Source organism: Chrysochloris asiatica, unplaced genomic scaffold (genome assembly GCF_000296735.1).
Source record: "Chrysochloris asiatica unplaced genomic scaffold, ChrAsi1.0 scaffold00127, whole genome shotgun sequence".
Taxonomy (NCBI): Eukaryota; Metazoa; Chordata; class Mammalia; order Afrosoricida; family Chrysochloridae; genus Chrysochloris; species Chrysochloris asiatica.
The window spans coordinates 3,300,011-3,320,852 of record NW_006408645.1 but is presented as its reverse complement, the minus strand read 5'-3'; the positions used below and the strand labels follow the sequence as shown (position 1 = coordinate 3,320,852).

At 40.7% G+C, this 20,842-nt stretch overlaps 1 protein-coding gene across 1 annotated transcript in view; it reads left to right on the top strand.

Moving 5' to 3' along the window:
* The window catches only part of DLEC1 (deleted in lung and esophageal cancer 1), a 106,308-nt gene that overhangs the window by 10,120 nt on the left and 75,346 nt on the right, over positions 1–20,842 (top strand). The window contains exons 2-6 of the mRNA XM_006869184.1: positions 5,192–5,348; positions 6,443–6,553; positions 10,399–10,592; positions 10,812–11,032; positions 11,819–11,897. Of these exons, the coding sequence (XP_006869246.1) occupies positions 5,192–5,348; positions 6,443–6,553; positions 10,399–10,592; positions 10,812–11,032; positions 11,819–11,897 (762 nt within the window). The remainder of the gene's footprint in view (positions 1–5,191; positions 5,349–6,442; positions 6,554–10,398; positions 10,593–10,811; positions 11,033–11,818; positions 11,898–20,842) is intronic.

Below are 20,842 nucleotides of genomic sequence, written 5' to 3'. Positions count from 1 at the left end.
TGGACAGTGAATACTGAAGACCATAGAAGAATTGATGCTTTTGAGTTATGATATTGGAGGAGAATATTGAAAGTGCCATGGGCTGTCAAAAAAACCCAACTGTGTTGGAAGAAGTGCAGCCAGAGTGCTCCTTGGAGGCCAAGATGGCCAGACTTCATCTCCTATACTTCGGACATATTGTCAGGAGGGACTAGTTGCTGGAGAAGGATATCATGTTTGGTAAGGTGGTGGGTCAGAGAGAAAGAGGAAGACTCCCAGCGAGATGGATTGGTAAAGTGACAACATCAATGGGCTCAAGCGTGGCAACAATTGTGAGGTTGGCTGAGGACCAGGCAGTGTTTCATTCTATTGTGTATAGGATTGCTATGAGTCAGGTCTGACTTGATGGCACCTAACAACAACAACATTAGCTATTGTGCTGGAATTGTTAACCAGAGCTGTAAGGGAAGAAAGAGAAATGAAAGGAATCCAAATTGGCAAAGAAGAAGTAAAACTCTCTTTATTTACAGATGATACTATCTTATACTTAGAAAATACCAAAGACTCTACAAGAAAATTATTGGAGTTCATTAATAGATTCAGCAAAGTGGCAAGACATAAAATTAACATACAAAAAGCAGTTGGATTCCTTTAGACTAATAAAGAGAACTCTGAAAAAGAAATCAGGAAAATAATACCATTTACAATAACAACCCAAAAGATGAAATACTTGGGAATAAATCTAACTCGAGAAACAAAAGACCTATACAAAAAAAATTACAAAACGCTACTAACAGAAACCAAAAAGACCTGCATAAATGGAGGAATATATCATGCTTGAGCATAGGAAGACTTAAATTGTGAAAATGTCAATACTACCCAAAGCAATCTATAGATATAATGCTATCGTAATCTGTATTCCAACATCAATCTATAAAGAGATGGAAAAACTAATCACTAACTTTATATGGAAAGGAAAGAGACTAAGGGAAGCAAAGCGTTATTTAAAAAGAACAAAATAGGAGATCTCTCACTTCACAATCTCAAAACCTACTACACAGCCACAATAGTCAAAACAGCCTGGTACTGGTACAATGAAAGACACATAAATCAGTGGAACAGAATTGATAACCCAGAAGTAAATCCATACACCTATAGTCAGTTAGTGTTCAACAAAGAGCCAAAATGCATTAAATGTGGAAGAGATAGTTTCTTCAACAAATGGTGTTGGCAAAATTGGGAAATCATTTGCAGACAAATAAAACAAGACCCATGTCTCACACCCTATACAAAAATGACGTGCATTTAGAGACCTAAATGTAAAACCTAGAACTACACAGGTCATAAGTGAGAATAATAAGGAACTTAGGAGCACTGATACATGGCATAAACACGTTATGAAACATAACTGAAAACACACAAACTAAAGACAAAATAGATGACTGGGATTTCCTAACAATTAGACACTTACATACATCCAAAGAGTAAAAAGAGAGTTCATAGACTTGAGAAAAAAAATATGTTTGGTGATGACCTATCAAACAAAAGACCACTCTCCAAAATGTATAGAACATTGCAATGCTCAGCAAGAAGACAAATAATCCAATTGAAAAATGGGCAGAGAATATGAACAGATGCTTCACCTAGGAAGGCATTCAGGCAGCCAACAAACATATGAAGAAATGCTCATGATCACTAGCCATTACTGTTGTTAAGTGCTGCTGAGTTAGCTCCAACTCATAGCAACCCTATATGGGGTTTCTGAGGAACATTGGCTGAGTTTGAACCACCAACCTTGCAGTTCAAATTGACCTTGTGGTTAAGTGCTTATCCTACAGCACCACACCAGCAGAGATGCAGGTCACAACAGCGATGAGATATCATCTTATTCCAGCATTAATAGCAAAGTTCCAAGAAAGAGAAAACAACAAATGCTGGCAAGGATTTGGGGAGTCTGGCATCCTCCTGTACTGGTAGTGGTGCTGTAAAGGGTGCAACCACTATAGAAATGGTATGGCGTATTCTTAAAAAGTTGCAAGTAGAAAAGCCACATGACCCAGCAATCATGGTATATATCGTCAAGAAATAAGAACTGCGACACGACTATCGAGTCAGGGGAACATACACACCCATGTCCATTACAGCACTATTCACAGTAGCAAAAATATGAAGACAGCCTACATGCCCATTAACAGAAGAATGGTTAAACAAATTTTGGTACATACACGCAGTGGAATATTACACGTTTAAGAAAAACAAAGTAACTGCAAAACACCTCACAACATGTATGAACCTGGAGGACATTATGCTGAGTGAAATTAGTCAATCACAAAATGACAAATATTGCATGAGATCACTGTTGTGAAAAGTTAAGAAAAGATTTTCTTGCTAAATGAAACATTCTATGATGGATCCAGGACAAGTGTGTGTGTGTGTGTGGGGGGGGGGGTGGAAAAAAATATTTTTTAAATAGTGAGTAGAGGTAAATATTGTTAAAAAATAAAGTATGAGGTAAATATTGGTAACTGATGGCATGTGAAGGGGATTGCAATCATTTTAAGGAAATGAACTGTATGATTTCTTGAATATAAAACTGATGATCTGCTCTGTGAACTCTCATTCAAGTCACAATAAAAGGTTAAAAAAAAAGATGAAAGGTGGTATACACAGGGTCACTCCAACAAGAAATAGCTGATGTTCAACAATTTCAAAAGGCAGCATATGATCAAGAACCAATGTTTCCTGTATGGGCGAAAAACAATGCTCCAGGAATTGATGGACTACAAATTGAAATCTTTCAACAAACTGATGAAGCACTAGAGATGCTCACTCATCTATGCCAAGAAATTTGGAAGAAAGTTACCTGACCAATCTATTGGAAGACATCCATATATGTGCCCATTCCAAAGACAGGTGACTCCACAGAATGCTGAAATCATTGAATAGTATCATTAATATCACAAGCAAGTTAAAGTGTGCTGAAGATAATTCAAAAATGGCTGCAACAGTATGCTGATAGGGAACTGCCAGAAATTCAAGTCAGTTTCAGAATAGGATGTGGAATGAGGAATAGCTTTGCTGATGTCAGATGGATCTTGATTGAAAGCAGAGAATACTGGAAAGATGTTTGCTTGTGCTTAATTGACTTTGCAAAGACTTTCAGTTAAATAGATCATAACAAGATTATGAATAATTTTGTGAAGAGTGGGGCTGCTAGAACACATTGTGTTTATGAAGAACCTGTACATACACCAAGAGGCTGTCTTTGAACAGAACAAGGGGACACTGAATGGTTTAAAATCAGGAAAGGTGTGTATCAGGGTTGTATTCTTTCACCATATTTAATCTGTACGCTGAGCAAATAATCCAAGAAACCTGGGTTATATGAAGAAGAACGTGACTTTACAATTGAAAGAAGACTCATCAACAGCCTGTGATATGCAGATGATACAACCTTTCTTGCTGGAAGCAAAGAAAACTTAAAATACTTACTGATGAAGATCAAAGACTCCAGCCTTCTGTATGGATTGCACCTCCATGTAAAAAAAAACCAAAAACCCATAAAACTAGACCAATAAATAACATCGTAATAAATGGAGAAACAATTGAAGTTTTCAAAAACTTTCATGGAAGCAGCAGTCAAGATAACAAATGATGTATTATGTTAGGCAATCTGCTGCACAAGACCTCTTTAAACTTTTCAAGAACAAAGATTTCAGTGTGAGGACTAAAGTGTTGCCTAACATAAGCCATGATGTTTTCAGTAGACTCATGCATGTGAAAGTTGGACAGTGAATAAGGAATACTGTAGATGAATTGATGCATTTGAGTTATGGTGTTGGAGAAGAATATTGAAAGTACCACGGACTTCCAGAAGAACAAACAAATCTGTGTTGGAAGTAGTATAGCCTGAATGCTCGTTAGAAGACAGGAATGACCAGTCCCTGGAGAAGGACATGCCTGGTAAAATGGAGTGTCAGCAAAAAAGAGGAAGACCCCCCCCAACAAGATGGATTGTCACAATGGCAACAGTAATGGGCTCTGTCATTAACAACAACGGGCAAATATTATTATCCCCACTTTATATAGGAGGAAATTGAGGCATACAGTAGTAAGGATTGTCCCACATTATATCGATCTTATTTGAAGGAGCCAGGATTTGAACCCAGAGTGTATAGTTCTGTAACATTTGCTGTTGATCATTGTTGTTGTTAGTTGCCATCAAGCTGATTCCAACTCATAGGCACCCTATCCACAATAGAACAAAACACTGCCTGGACCGTGCCATCCTCACAACTGAGAGCAGAGACTGTATCTGATTCATTTCTTTCCCCTAGTGCACATTTTTACTAAAAAAAAAAAAAAATCTACAAAACACTTTTGAGATCCTACCAGCTCCAGGAATATAGTAAGGAACGTTGTCTCCTTGTACGAACTGTCCAACATTATCCAACCCAATGAGCTTCTTACTTCAAGAAGTTTCGACTCAGATGCCTTCCTGGCTAGTCGATCTGTAATTAGTCTTGAGAAGTATGTTGGGCATCCAGATTGAACTCTCTTGAAGAAGACACTGTGATAAGAGTTTGGGGTGCAAAGTGTTTATTAGAGATCAACCCCTGTGAAGAGCAGCGGGGAGGCAGAATTGGGTATTGGACTAAGGCCCTATAAACATCAGCAAATGCATCAGATTGCTGTAGAGACAGTATTGTCTGTCAGAGTGTTTTTTCTTTGGGCCAAAGTAGCCAAGCATTTCTATCTTTGCCTCTCTCCATCACCAGATCTCAGGCAAACCCCATCCAGTAGCTACGTAGACTCTGAAGTGGCCGGCGACTGAGGGATGTGTACTGACTACACCCCCTGCAGCTGGGAATCAAGTTCTTCCTTGAAGGATCATCTGGGTGACGCATCCCGTCCTCTACCACAGATAGTGTGAAAATCTGTGTGTGGAATTTCAGGGTTTAGACAACATCTTCTTTACTGTAGATCTAAGAGACAGGGTTTCAGTCTTAGCTCTGTTACTGACCTTACTGTGAAAGCTTGAAATCATTTCCCCTCTAGGGGTGTCAGTTTTTACATCTATTCAGTTGTCAGATGGCCTTTCTAATGCTGTGATGCTTACTCTATGCTCCATGGGAAGCTCTGATGCTGAGGTACGTTGAGGAAAGCTATGTGGTCTCACCATATTTCTGTGTCTCTGATCTTCACCTGCCAGATTCGAGAGCTCTACAAGCAGCGACTGAAGGAGGTTGAAATGTTGGAGAGGCACATCATTCAGGCCCGCGCTCGGGCCATGGCAGAGGAAGAACAGACCATGCGCCAGGCAGAAGTACAGTCCTTTGGGGACTTGAATGTCATCAAGTTGCCTCCAGGTGTGCACAAAGAACTCCTAAGTGTCCTTTTCCGTAATTCCCCAGCTGTTAATGTTTTACTGTATTTGCTTCATTGCCCATTGTCTAGGGATCTGCACTGGTATCCACAAGTCCGATTCAGAAGTCACTTCCCTTCACAACAGCATCTCTCTTTCCTTTCTAGCCCAGGAGCCTACCCAAGAGTCATGTTACATTTAGTTGTACTGTCTCTTTTTCCTTTGTTTGGAATAATAATTTGACCATTTTCCTGTCTTTCATATTCTTGACAGTTCCTGGCAGTTCTTGGCAGTTCTTGGCAGTTCTTGACAGCTCTTGACAGACTTTTTATTCTGTAAAATGGTTCTGTCTGATATTTTCTCGTGACCAGACTCAGACCTTCTTGGCAGGAGCACCGTATCACATCTGGAGGCACATGATCTGCCATGGCTCTCCACAGTAAATTCGCCATTTTTTGTCTTTATCATTGATTTGTATTTTCTGGAGGGCTATTTTTAAATTATGTCAATAATCTATTTCTCTCCAAACATTCACTGTCCAACATTCAATGACAAGTCTTTCTTAAATAAACCATGCTAGTCTGCAAAGTCAGTTTCAGCCACAAGCTCTGTGGTTCAAGCTCACCAGCTGCTCCTCAGAAACCCTGTACAGGGTCACTGTGGGTCAGAACTGACTCCGCGTCACTTACTAACAACAATAACATAATGATTGTAATAATTCCTTTTATCATTACTAGTTGGCCACTAGCAGCAGGGACTACAAAGTCACATGGCAATGAGTGTAGATATAAGGAATGGTGAAGAATTGATGTCAGTTATTCAATCTGCCACACTTCTCTTAATTCTGTTTTATTATAGACCTTTCTGTAACAATAGTTTAACTCACGTAATACTGCTATATAGCCTTGCCAAATGGTTGGTCTCTTTTAAATATCGCTGATAAATATTTGCTGACTAGCTTCTTAATTCTCAACATTACCACAGGTTTCTGAGAAAGAATCTTGTTAGTTTAGGCTAAGAGGATGAAAAAATTTGAGTGTGGATTCTTCAATGTCAGTCTGACTTGAAGCACCTTTATTCTGTTTCCCTTCTGTGCAGTCAAGTCTGTCTTCAGATGGTTTGTGGACAGTGAGTTACTACGGAAACATCATTTGATCTGCCCCGAAGATTACTACAGTGATACAGTGCCATTTTGCTCTGCGCCTAAAGGTAATGTTTCTGTATTCTCTGGAAGCCTCTGATATTATTCCAGAAAAATTCTTTAATAGCAGAACCACATTGGTCATCTTGGCTTTGGTTTCCTGTTTCACAGGCATTTTCCCCCTTCTCTTGCATTTTGATAGTGACTACTAAGAAAATAAAATCTCAGCATGTCATTTCCTCATTAGCTCTCAAGATAAAAGTCATAACTTCTCAACGTGATGTTCTTGTCAACTGCCCAACACAAGGAAATGTGAAAACATTTAAGATGTAGTTTTAAAAAACAAGAGAGAGAGAAACTAAAGGCATATTAGTCAGGGGAACAAATTCCTTCTGGAATAAGGAGGAAATGGAGTCTGAATGTGGATGTAGGAATTTTCCCATACAAGAAAAGAAGAACTTTTCATCTTTTGAGAATGGAGGGAAGAGTGAGTGGAGAGGCAGAGAAGAGTGTGTGCATGTTTGTGATTCTGGACCAGTTTCCTGAGATATGAAAGGCAAGGTCTTCTGAGAATGGGGAGTAGGAGTCTGTACTGTGGGCTAAAGCAGAGAGTTGAGTTTGGGGAGAATCACCATGTCAATGAGGAGAATGGACAAACATCAGGATTGCCTAGCAGGGCCAGGCATAAAGGACAGGCTGCACAGCAGTGGGACTACTTAATGGTCTCTGGGGGCTTTGGAACCCACAAAAGGCTTGGGATGGGAGATTAGGATCTAGAGATTTGATGAGAAAAGTTTCTCGAGAGTTCTACTGTGTAAAGCAGTAAGACCAGAAAGAAGCTGCAGAATCCAGTGTCACAGGGTACAAAGCCCCTTAGGAACTTTAAGTCCATTGGAAACTCATTATCTTGTGCAGGTAAATAAAGATAGAGCTAATACTTATTGAGCATTTACCAGGCATTGTGCTAAACCATCTATGCTGGTATCTATTTCATTGCACGCTTGCTAGCAAAGAATATTCTTATGTAACTTTTTGGGGATGTAAAAAGCTAACACAGATTTTGATTCCTCATGTGAGTTTTTTTTTAACAGCATCTTCAGACATGCACTTGTGGGTGATTATGACAACTCTGGTACATACTTTTCCTGATTTAAAACCATTCAGTAAATCCCTTGTTCTGTTCAAAAGACTGTTTCTTGCTCTTTGTACAGGTTCCTCATATTCACAATTAAGTGTTCTGGAATACCCATTCTTCACAGTGTTATCCACAGCCTGTCATGCTCCACACAGTTGAAAGCCTTCGTAGTCAATAAAACACAAGTAAACATCTTTCTGATATACTCTGCTTTTATTCAAGATCCATCTGATGTCAGTCATGATATCCTCAATCCACCACCTCTTCTGAATCTGGCTTGAAATTCTGGCGGTTCCTTGTGAATGTATTGTTGTCATTTTTAAAATCATCTTCAGTACAATTTTACTTGCATGTGTTATTAATGATATTGTTCAGTGATTTCTGCATTCTGAGGGCTCACTTCTCTTAGAATGGGTACAAATATGGGTGTCTTTTAATTTGTTAGCCAGGTAGCTGTCTTCCAAATTTCTTGGTATAGATAACTGTGCATCTCCAGTGTTCCATCAGTTTGAAGATTTTAATTTGTATTCCGTCAACTCTTGGAGCGTTGTTTTTTGCCAATGCCTCCAGTGCAGCTTGGACTTCTTTCTTCAGAAGTCCTCAGTTCTTGGTCATATGCTACCTCTTGAAATGGTTGAAACATTTCTTTTTGGTACAGTGACTCTGTGTATATCTTCTATCGTCTCTTTTTTTATTTTAGAAGTAAATTTTATTTAACCCAAGCTTCTATCTTCTTTTGATGCTTTTCTGTATCATTCAATATTGTGCAGTATTACAAGTCAAGGCTTGAATTCTTTGGGTTTGAAAGATGCTAAGCATGTTCTTCCCTTTTGGTTTTCTAACTCCAGGTCTTTGTACACTTCATTATAATACTTGATTTTGTCTTCTCAAGCTGCCCTTTGAAATTTTCTGTTCAGCTCTTTTACCTCATTTCTTTCTTTCGCTTTAGCATCTCTATGTTAGGGAGCAAGTGTAAGAGGCTCTTCTGAAATCCATTTTGGTTTTTCCTTTTATCCTGTCTTTCTAATGACCTTTTGCTTTCTTTTGTATGATGATCTTGAGGTCCTCCCACAACTCTTCTGATCTTTGGTCAGTACTGTCTAAAGCTTCAAATCTGTCCTTCAGATGGTCTCTAAATTCAGGTGGGATACAGTTCAAGGTCGTATTTTGGCTCACATGAATTTGTTTTAACTTTATTCAGCTTCAGCCTGAGCTTGTTGTTGTTGTTAAGTGCCGTCGAGTTGGTTCCGACCCATAGCGACCCTGAACAGGGTTTCCAAGGCTGTAAATCTTTACGGGAGCAGAAAGCCTCATCTTTCTCCCACGGAGAAGCTGGTAGCTTCGAACTGCTGACCGTGCGGTTTGCAGCCCGATTCGTAACCACTATGCTACCAGAGCTCCACTAAGCTTGAACTTAGATATAAGCAACTGATGGTCTGTTCCACAATTTTCCCTGGTCTTGTTTTGACTAACGATATGAAGAATTTCCATCATCTCTTTCTACAGCTGTAGTCAATTTGATTTCTATGTATTCCTTCTGGTGAGATCCATGTGTATAGTTGTCTTTTATGTAGTTTTGAGAAGATATTTGCAATGAAGAAGTCATTGGTCTTGCAAAATTCTATCATGTGATCTCCAGCATCATTTCTATCACCAAGGCCATATTTTCCAACTATGGATCTTTCCTCTTTGTTTCCAACATATGCATTCCAGTAATTATCAATACCTCTAGACTGCATGTTTGATCAATTTCACACTGAAGAAGTTGGTAGAATTCTTCAGTTTCATCATCATTTGCCTTAGTGGTTGATGCATAAACTTAAATAATAGTGGCATTAACTGATCTTCCTTATAGGCATATGGATATATTCCTTCCTATCACAGACAGTATTGAACTTCAAACTAGATCTTGAAATACTGTTTTTGACAATGAGTGCTGCATTATTCCTCTTGAATTTGTTGTTCTCAGCATAGTAAACCATATGGCTGTCAGATGCAGAATGGCCAATACCAGTCCATTTCAGTTCGCTAACGTCTCAAATATCGATGTTTATGTATTCCATTTCATTTTTGACAACTTCCAATTTTCCTAGATTCATACTTCTTACATTGCATGTTTTGATTATTAATGGATATTTGCAACTGTTTCTCCTCATTTTGAGTCATGTCCCATCAGCAAATAAAGGTACTGAATGTTTTGCCCGATCCATATCATGGTAGACGAGTCTACTTTGAGGAGGCAGCTCTTCCCTGGTCATATTTTGAGTGCCTTCCAACCTGAGGGGTTCAAATTCCAGCATTATGTCTGATAATGTTCTGCTACTCTTCATAAAGTTTTCATTTTCTGGTACTATATCTGACAGTGTTCCATTGTTATTCCATAGGTTTTCGGTGGCTAAACAATCAGAAGTAATTCACCTTCCTTCTTCCACCACTCATCTGTCAGTTTGTCATACTGTGGTGGCTTGAGTGTTGCCTTGATGCTGGAAGCTATGACACCAGTATTTTAAATACCAGCAGGGTCAACCATGGTGCACAGGTTTCAGTGTAGCTTCCAGACTAAAACAGAGTAGGAAGAAGGAAGTCTTAAGTACACAGAATCAATTCCAGCAGTAGTTCACGCGCTGAAAAAAACCCACACCTGGTAGACTAATAGTGAAAATTTAGGAGAATCTACCAAGCTAACTGTGACATTAGTGGCTTTATTAGTCATCTTGGAAACGCCTGTCCTCCTCCTCTTCTTAATACGTAACTGAGTTTGTTACCTTGGTGTTGCAGGCAACTTCCTCCCTAGATGTCAAAAAATGACATTCAGTTGTGAGAAACGTGCCATTAGAAAAAAAGAGGTGGCCAAGAAGCTTGATGTTTTATGTAGAAAGAAGTTTGCTGATACTGAGCAGTCAGACCTCAGTTTGGACAATTTGACAAGTGACTCATCTCATGCCGAACACAGGACCAAACAAACTGCCAAGGTTAGTTTTGAAGTCTTGCCACAGCAATGTGTGTGGAGAGTGAGGGCTGGGAGTGATGGTGGGGAAGGCACTCAAGATGATGCCAGAAGTTATTATGAATCCATAGGTAAACAGAAAGCAGGTGTTGCACTGGCCATCTGTGGGTTGCCATTGGTCAAGATGTCAACATACACAGACCTTTTACCTTCCATTGACTTTATACTTTTATGTGTTTCAAAGAAAGCAAGTCCACCGCGGAATAAAAACTGGATGAACCACTTACGTGTGCCACAGAGAGAACTGGAGCGACGTCTGCTTGCCCGGATGGAGAGTCAGAACCGCTTCCTAAAAAACCCTCGGTTTTTCCCTCCTGACACTCCATATGGAGGCAGGTCTCTTCTTTTTCCTCTAAAGAAGCCAGAACAGAAAGGAAAATTCCAGAGTATAATGTCAGAACAGAGGTGTGTCTTTCCTTGGCTTGTATTCTCAGAAAATCGGACTCAAAATCCAGAGGTACTGGGTTTGGTCCATTTGTGGGAGTCAATAGACTGTTAAGGGCAGGATGTCAGTATCAGAATGGAGTGGGACCACCCACAGATGCCTTTGGACATCCCAATTCCACTGTCCTAAGCTTGTGCTTTATTTTTGTCTGCCAGAGCTTTGGGTTGATATTGACTGTTGCTTATGTTCAAATAGTCAGGTCACATGGGAGGAATCTCTGTAGCGAAGATGTGTTCCTTCCTTTAGCTTATGTCTTAGATAATAAAAAAAAAAAATGTTTAAAATTGGATTAATTAAATCATTGTTATAAATTGTTATTTTTTAATAGAGTACTTTTGGCTATATTTTAGTCATTGTCCTTATGAGAGGACTATGAGATGTTTCATGGATTCATAACTTTAATGGACTTAAAACTGTGAACCTTTCTTTAGTTGATCAATAATATGTTGGTTAAGAAAAATCAGAAAACACTGATATCCAAAAAGAAAAACAATGCTGTTCAATATTGTTTGGTTGATATTTGGTTTTGAAACTTCTAGAGTTTTCCCTCTACATGAAATTAATAACTCTGTATGACTGCAGAATGATTGGATTATGCTCACATATTATTTTGTAACCTGCTTTTAAAAGAAATAACAAATGACACATTGTGAATGTCTTCAGTGACTTGGCTATATTTGTTTTTACATGAATCATTCACTGTAGAGTATGTATTTCATACTTCCCTGCTTTTTTCTCTCTTACAGTTGTGCCGATACTCCAGTGTTTCTAGCTAAGCCGTCAATTGGATTTTTCACAGATTATGAAGTTGGACCAGTTTATGAGGTAGATAGCTTATTTTATTACTTAAAATCTTTCTTATTGAATTTATCAGCCATGCACCTAACTCAGAAAAAGTCTATAGTGAACTCTTACCTGCCTATCACCAAGCTTCAGTGGTTATCTATATTCTGCAAAATTTTCTGGGAACACGCCTATTTCTGGGAACACCCCTATAGCTTTCTTGGGGTGTGTCTGTGTGTACATCTTATTCTTTGATTTGTACTTTGGTGTCTCTTAACAGATAAGGACAACAAAACCAAACCATAATACTATTGTCACAGTGATTGATGCCTACTAGGATTTCTTAATACCAACCATACTGATTTACCCCGTTTGCTAAAAACTTACATAGTTAAAAACAAAAACAAAAACACTCGAGTATATGAACAAAAATCCTAGAAATCATATTCTTCAGTTAATACTTAAGTAGATATCACTAACAGATAAGGACTTAAATAAACAATACCATTAATTGTTTTAAGATGTGGAGATACTCAACAATATTAACACTATGAACTAATACCCAGTTTGTGTCTGATTTTCCTCCATATGTTTTTAAAAAGTCATGGGTTTTAAAAAAAGTTGATTTCTTTGAATCAAAATCCAAACAAAATTTATGTATTGTATTTGATTAAAATGTGTCTTTGTTGTTATGATTAAGTGCCGTCGAGTCAGTTCTAACTCATAGCAACCCTGCATAGGGTTTCTGAGGAGTGGTTGGTACGTTTGATAGTCATCTTAGCCATCGTCTTTACAGTCTAATTTGGCCGTGACATCTGTGACCCAACGGACCCCAACGTTGTTGATTCCAGGTCCTTCAATCTCTTGGCCTGTGTTGTGCTTGCGCAGATGTTACCAAGCTCTCTTAACTCTGCTGAAATGTCCGGGGCACCCCCCTCCACCAGCCAGCCTTCCTGCCACAGACACTCAGCTTTTTCCCCTGTGCTGTCCCCTGCCTCTGTTGTTGTCACTTCTTTGCCACTGCTTCTCATAATCTCTCGCCAACTCCAGTTGTGTGTCTCCTGGATTGAAGATGTTCACTGCAAGGACCTGGAGGCCAAAGGACATGCTCCACTGCTGGCTCTGCTTTCTTGATGGTAGTGAGATCCTTCTCCACCTCTGCAATGGCTCATTTTAAGCCTAGTTGAATGACAAACTTAGCCAGTTAGGGTTCCATGCACTGTATTAGCCTGGTCCTACCCAACATGTTTCCTATGCACCTTCTTTATATTATCAGCAAGCTACCTACTCCCCTTTCTTGGCCACAGTACCTCACATTTGCATAGTCCTCCCCAGTCATTTGGTGGGAGTTAAAAAGATTGGGGTGCCTTGAACTTACTTGATATGACTTTTCTACCCAAGGTCTTCTTAATTTCTACCAACTGATTGGGTGAGACCATGCAATTAAGGTGCATAGGACTCTAAGGCTGGGATTGGCTAGTTGTGCCATCCCGCTTGGTTTAAAAGGAGCCATCTCAGAAGCAGGAACAGATGATCCTGGACCATCAAGAAGGAAGAACATGAGTGGAGTGCGAGACACCTACCTAGAAAAGCTGCAGTCGCAAAGATGGTGGTCGAGGCAGTGGCATGGAGAGACAGAGCAGCTGAGGCCTCCAGGCCCATGTACGTAGAATAGCTGAGTGACTACAGACAGGAGACTGGTTTGCAAAATGTGCCCTTTGGGCATTCACAGACTGCCTAAAAGAGCTTTTAACATTTGCCAAAGCAAGGTAGAGGCCGAGGGGCCACATTACTGAAAAGCTGGAGACAAGATTAAGGTGTTTCTGCAGTATGGCAGAGAAGAGGCATTCTTGATTGGAAAACTGTTGCATCCTGAATTGGTTTTGATCCTGCATTGTACCCTGTTTGCTTCCTTAATAAACCCCATAGTTGTGAGTATTGTTAGAAGTTCTCTGTAGCTGTTGCAGTGGATTGTTGAACCCAGCTGTGAAGCAGACAGAGAGTGCTGTAGGAGGGATGGTTGGAGTCAGAATAGGGTAAGGAAGGTTGTTGGGTGGAGGTATGTCTGACCTCCACTTCATAGGAACCAGCCTTGGGCTGGTAATGAGTTTGCTTCTCCTTCCCCCTTGTGAAGCCAGAGGAAGTCAGACATGGCCCCCACTCGGTTCTTGTAAAGACTTGGCTAGAAGAGCCAAAATGTAAGATGTTAATAATAGGGTAGATAAGATGTAAGATGTTAATAATAGGGGAGATAAGATGCAGAATATAACCATATAAATGTAAGATGTTAATAATAGGGGCGATAAGAAGCAGAATATACGGAAACTCTCTGTACTACTACATAACCATTTTTTTTCCTGTAATTTAATTTTTTTTAAGTTGTTTGAAGCAAAAAAGTTTATTTTGAATAAATAAATGTTATTATATCTCAAAGAATAAAATTAATATTCTTGAGCCCATACTAATATAAAGAAACAACTGAATGGATAAATCAGTAGGGGAGAAGGGGCCACTCTTGGTTACAGAAGAATTCTGCTTAATAAATGTAGACTTAATGAGAGAAACAAAGAACATATATTGCCAAAACCCCTTGATAATAATTAATATGGTAAGACTTACTAATGGATGCTAAAAGTGATGGGTCAAAGTTTAAGCAGAAGCAGCCATGTGCATAGTCTCAAAATACCGTTTCCCCAATCTTTAGTAATTACAAAGGTGAAAATAGTAACTGTACAGTGGGGAATCTTGGCAGACACCACCCTAATCAAGTGGTAAAGCTTAACATCACCAGTAATAAGACACCAAAATCCAGGGTAGTCGAGTTGGTTCTGATTCATAGTAACCCTGTAGGACAGTGTCGAAATGCCCCAGAGGGTTTTTAAACCTTCACAGAAACAAGCAGCCTCATGTTTCTCCCATAGCAGTTAGTGGTTTGAACTACTGACCTTGTGGTTAGCATTCCAGTTCTTAACCCATTGTGTTGCCAGGGTTCCTTAGTAATAAGACACAGTGGCTTTATATACCCTCAATATGACGCCCTGGTGTGGCGCTGTGGGTTAATGCACTGGACTGCAAAGTCAGTTTGAACTGCAGGGTCGGCGGCTCAGGCTCACCAGTCACTCCTCGGAAACCGTATACAGGGTCACTGTGGGTCAGAACCAATTCAGCGGCACTTAATAACAACAACAGTGATACCCTGAGAAGAGCACATCACTCCTATGGAATTCTTCCCAATAATGCATAACCAAAATCTGATTGTGAGAAAGTATCAGAGAAACCCATATTGAAGAACCTTCTGCAAAATAACAATTAACCAATATACTTTAAAAGTTATAAGGTCATGAATGTCAAAGAAAGATTGAGGAGGAAATGAAGATCATAGAAGAATGAATACATCTGAATTATGGCGTTGGCGAAGAATGTTGAAAGTACCGTTGACTGCCAGAAGAACGCATAAATCTGTCTCGGAAGAAGTAGAGCCAGAACAGCCAGAATGATTCCTAGAAGTAAGGATGGTGAGATTTCATCTCTTATGCTTTGGATGTATCAGGAGGGAGCAGACCCTGAAGAATGACATCATGCTTGATAGGGAGAAAAAGAGGACACCCCCAATGCGATGGACTGACACAATGGCAGCAGCATTGGGCTGAAACATGACAATAGTGAGGGTGGCGCGAACTGAGCACAGGGTCCCTGTGAGTCGGAATTGTCTCAACAGCACCTTGCAACAACAACAAATGAGTCATGACAAGGAAATACAGTGTTGGATACTGGACTAGAAAGGGTGTTAGTGCAAAGACTAGTGAAATCCAAATCGATTCTGTGGTTTAGTTAATACATTGTGCCAAGCTTAATATCTTCATTTTCATCATTGTTCTATGGTTATGCAAAATGTGAATGTAAGGGGAAACTGGGTGAAGGGTGTGTAGAAACTACTCAAAATTAAGTGTTAAAAATATATGTGTGTGTTGGTAATGGTAGATAAAATGTTGGGTTTGTTGTTGTTGTTGTAAAGGACAGTAAAGCAAATACTAACAGACCAAAAACAAAGAGATAACAAAAACCTCCGTGATAAGTGGCTTCTGAGCTTTGACTGTATTACGGGGTACCTAAGGGTGGTACCCGGAGTCCTGGTGTGGCGCTGTGGGTTAATGATCCAGACTGCATTTAAACTGCATTGTCTGTGGTTCAAGCTCACCAGCTGCTCCTTGGAAACCCTATACAGGGTCGCTATGGGTCAGAATTGACTCGATGGCACTTAACAACAAAAGGGCTTGGATTTGGTGCTGTAGGATAAGCACTGAACTGTTAACTGCCAGGTAAGCATTTCCAACCTACCAGCTATTCCTCAGAAACCTTATATTGGGCCACTATGAGTCAAAAGTGTCTAGGTGGCACCTAACAACAACAACAAGGGCTTGGGTTTAAGCAGCCTTACTAGCATAGGACACAAGGCCTGGGACTCATGAGAAGCAGAGCAATGGAGCTGAAATCTCTACAGCCAGGCAAAGGTAAGGACCACACCTCAGTAAAAAGATACAAGATGGACCAGGAAGAAATCTCCACAACCCCAAGAGGAGATGATAGTGGACCCTGTCTATCCTGACTGAGTCATGGGGTGGCGGTGGGGGTGTGTTCTCATAGATCAATCCTTGGGGTGCTTGAATAAATGGAAATTGTCTGGAGGAGCACAGTCTGCAGCACAGGTCACAAAGGGTCCCTACTCTGAGAGGACGACCGGATAAGAGCTCAGAAATCAACAATGAATGAGCATTAGGCAATAAGCGTCTGTGAAAACAGGAAAATGTTCTTTGAGGAAGACTCAGTTGCTGCTACAGTGTGTTTTGTTCCCTCACTCCTGCTCCTGACTCACCACTGTTCACGCTTGTCAAAGAACAAGTTGATCAAGAACTGCACCGTAGTCGTGGCTTTTAAGGGCACCAGAGTGACACCTGTGGGACTGAAGTGGCCGCCCACCGGATTGGTGGTTGGTGATTTATGTGCCATGGAGTCGATTCCAACGCATAGTGACCCTATATAGGGTTTCTTACGCTGTAAATCTTTACTGGAGCAGAAAGCCTCATCTGTCTCCCATGGAGTAGCTGGTAGATTTGAACTGCTTACCTTGGGGCTTAGCAGCCCACCTCATAATCCACTTCACTACCAGTGCTCCTGATTGGGGCTTAGCAAAGTCCTTTACCCATACCTGTAGACGGTCATTCGTTAGTATTGTTACAAGAGCCCCTTTTGTGATGTCTTCTACAAGCTGTAAGCTGTTGTACATTGTACACTGTTGCTTTTCAGAAGATGTCTGCACCTTTCCATAGCTGAGACCAAAATCCTAAGAGAATACATCAGCCTTGTCTTGTTGACATCCACAGGCCCCAGTCATACCCCTCTGGGTAGCTAGTGACATCCAGTTCACACTTTTGCCCTATAGCTATAGTCCCAAGAGCCTGTACCTGTTTTATTGCTACTCTGGCTTTGTTAAAGGACTGCTCCATCTCAGGCGTCCAGTCCCAAATGCTTCCTTTCTTTTCTAAACGATACAGGGGGAACAAGATCTGTGCCAAGTGGGGAATAAAGGGTTTGTAATACCCTTGTTAAGTGCCTTCGAGTCGGTTCCGACCCATAGAGAGACCCTGTACAGGGTTTCCAAGGGTGTAAATCCTTACGGGAGTAGAAAGCCTCATCTTTCTCCCGCGGAGCAGCTGGTAGTTTCGAACTGCTACCCTAGCACCCCCATAAATGTTTGGAACTCCTTTACTTTGGTAGAGCAGGAGTCCGCTTGAACTTTGTCAGTTACAGCCCCTCGAGCCATTTTTGTCGTATACAACACCCAAGGATTTGACAGCTGATGGATCCATGGCCCTGCAGTTTGGTCTTGTTGACAGCCCTTCCTCTGGAACTCAGGTATAACACTAGCTGTGGAATACCAGTTGAAATAAAGGTAGAGAGACACTAGAAAGGGCATTAGTTAGGTCAAGCACAAAGTGACAGCTACCCAAGCATTCTCCAATACCATTAGGTACAACTGCATGAAGAGGGGGCACCACCTTATTAATCTCTCAGTAATCTACAGTCATATGCATGATCCATATGGCTTCCACACTGACCACACCGGGCTATTGAATGGTCTGTGAGTGGGCCTAATAATCCCCTATCTAGGTAACTGTAATCTCCTTATGCCCTCCAGGTAGGCGATATTGCTTGATGTTAACCCCAAGGATGGTGCAGTAGATGGACTGGGGTCCACTTTGCCCATCTCCGAATAACAGATTTTTACTATATGGACCCTTAAATGGAACTGTCCTATGGAGGTCATAAGTATCTTCCCTCCCAGTAGGTCCATCCCTAGGATATATTCGGGAGAGGAGAAAGGTATACTTTATATTCTGGATTGTTGTTGTTGTTAAGTATTGTGGAGTCGATTCTGACTCATAGTGACCCTGCGCAGGGTTTCTGAGGTTGCAAATCTTTACAGGAGCAGAAAGCTTCATCTTTCTCCCATGGAACAGCTGGTAGTTTCAAACTGCAGACCTTGAGGTTAGCAGCCTGATTTGTAACCCCTACGTTACCAGAGTTCCTTATATTCAGGCTTAGAATTACTTTAATCAACAGTAATATAAAAGCCCTGGAGAAGTTTGTGTTGTCTTGGATTGTTGTTGTTAAGTGCCGTCGAGTCGGTTCCGACCCATAGAGACCCTGATCAGGGTTTCCGAGGCTGTAAATCTTTACGGGAGCAGAAAGCCTCATCTTTCTCCCGCGGAGCAGCTGGTAGTTTCGAACTGCTTACCTTGAGGTTTGCAGCCCGATTCGTAACCACTACGCTACCAGAGCTCCTTTTTAGAGGCATAAAAAAAATGAACCTAAAAGTGAAGGGACTGTTCAGGATGCCAGCCAAGAGCCTGAGAATCACTACAAGGAAAACTCCGTGTGGTGACAGCTCTAAAAGTTGATATCGTTTCCATATGAGAATCCACAAACTACTCACTGACTTGCATAGTCCTTCCGTGATTGTTAAGCAGATCACTTCCATCAATTCTGAGCCAGGAGTAGAGGTTGAACTCACCATTGCAGATCCTTCAATCAACTATTTCAATAAATTGATTATTCTTTGATTAAAAAGAAAGCAATTTGATTCCTAGGAAGTCGGTACTGATTCATAGCGACCTTATGCACAGCAAACAAAACACTGCCTGATCCTGGCCCAAACTCACTATTGTTTGAGCCCATTGATGCTGTCACTTTGCCAGTCTATCTCTCTGGGGGTCTTCCTTTTTTTCTCTGAATGCCCACCTTACCAAACATGATATCCTTCTCCAGCGACTAGTCCCTCCTGACAATATGTCCGAAGTATAAGAGATGAAGTTTGGCCATCCTGGCCTCCAAGGAGCACTCTGGCTGCACCTTTTCCAACACAGATCTGTTGGTTCTTTTGGCAGCCCATGGCACTTTCAATATTCACCTCCAACACCATAACTCAAAGGCAGCAATTCTTCTATTGTCTAACTTATTCACTGTACAGCTTTCAGATGCATATCAGGTTATTGAAAATACCATGGCTTGGGTCAGGTGCACCTTAGTCTTCAAGCTGACATCTTTGCTCTTCAACACTTTATAAAGTTCCTATGCAGCAGATTTGCCTAATGCAATATGTCATCTGATCTCTTGACTGCTGCTTCCACGAGTGTTGATAGTTGATCCAGGAAGAATGAAGTCCTTGACAACCTCAATCTTTTCTCCGTTGATATGAATGTTGTCTATTGGTCCAGTGGTGAGAATTTTTGTTTTCTTTACACTGAGATGCACTCCATACTGTGCTCCTTGATCTTCATCAGTACATACTTTAAGTCCTCTTCACTTTCAGCAAGCAAGGTTATATCATTTGCATATCTCAGGTTGTTAATGAGTCTTCCTCCAATCCTGATGCCACGTTTTTCTTCATATAACCCAGCTTCTCAGATTATTTGCTCAACATACAGGTTGAATAAGTATGGTGAAAGAATACAACCCTGTTGCACGCCTTTCTTAATTTTAAACCATTCACTGTTCCCATGTTCGATTCAGACTACTGCCTCTTGGTCCAGGTACAGATTCCTCATGAGCACAATTAAGTGTTCAGGAATACTCTTACTTCTTAAAGTTGTCCATAACTTGTCATGATCCACACAATCTAAAGCCTTTGCATAGTCAATAAAGCTCAGGCAGATATCTTTCTGATATTCTCTGCTTTCAGCCAAGATCCATCAGACATTAGCAATGATAACCCGCATTCCACGGCCTCTTCTGAATCTGGCTTGAACCTGTGCAAGTTCTCTGTGAATGTATGCTTGCAGCCGTTTTTGTATTACCCTTAGTAAAACTTTACTCACATGGGATATCAAAGAGATTGTCCGATGATTTTGGCATTCCGTTGGGTCACTTCTCTTTGGATTGGGCACAAATATAGATCTCTTCCGATCAGTCAGCCAGATAAGTTGTCTTCCAAATTTCTTGGCACAGATGAGTGAGTGCCTCTTGTGCCTCCCCGTTTTCTTGCAAGATTTTAATCTTTATTCCATCAATTCCTGCTGCCTAGTTCTTAGCCAATTCCTTCAATGCACCTTGGACTTCTTCCTTCAGTATCATTGGCTCTTGATCATATGCTACCTCTTGAAACGGTTGAACATCAACCATTTTCTTTTGGTACAGTGACTCTGTGTATTCTTTCCATCTTCTTTTTTTTAAAATGTTTTATTGTAAATTATGTGATAGTTTACATGGGAGAAGATTAGCTTTACATTCATCCTATCATATTTCATTGTCATGGTTGCAATCCCCTCTATGCATCAACAACCAACCAAAGGGTATACCCTGGAAGCCTGCCCCTCGGATATCAGCACACAGGCCCTCTCCCTTTCTGGGTCTAAAGTCCCAGCCGCTTCATCTCCCACTTCATTGTCTCTGCCTCCATCTCTGGCATCACTGTTTCTCTGGGTAGGGTC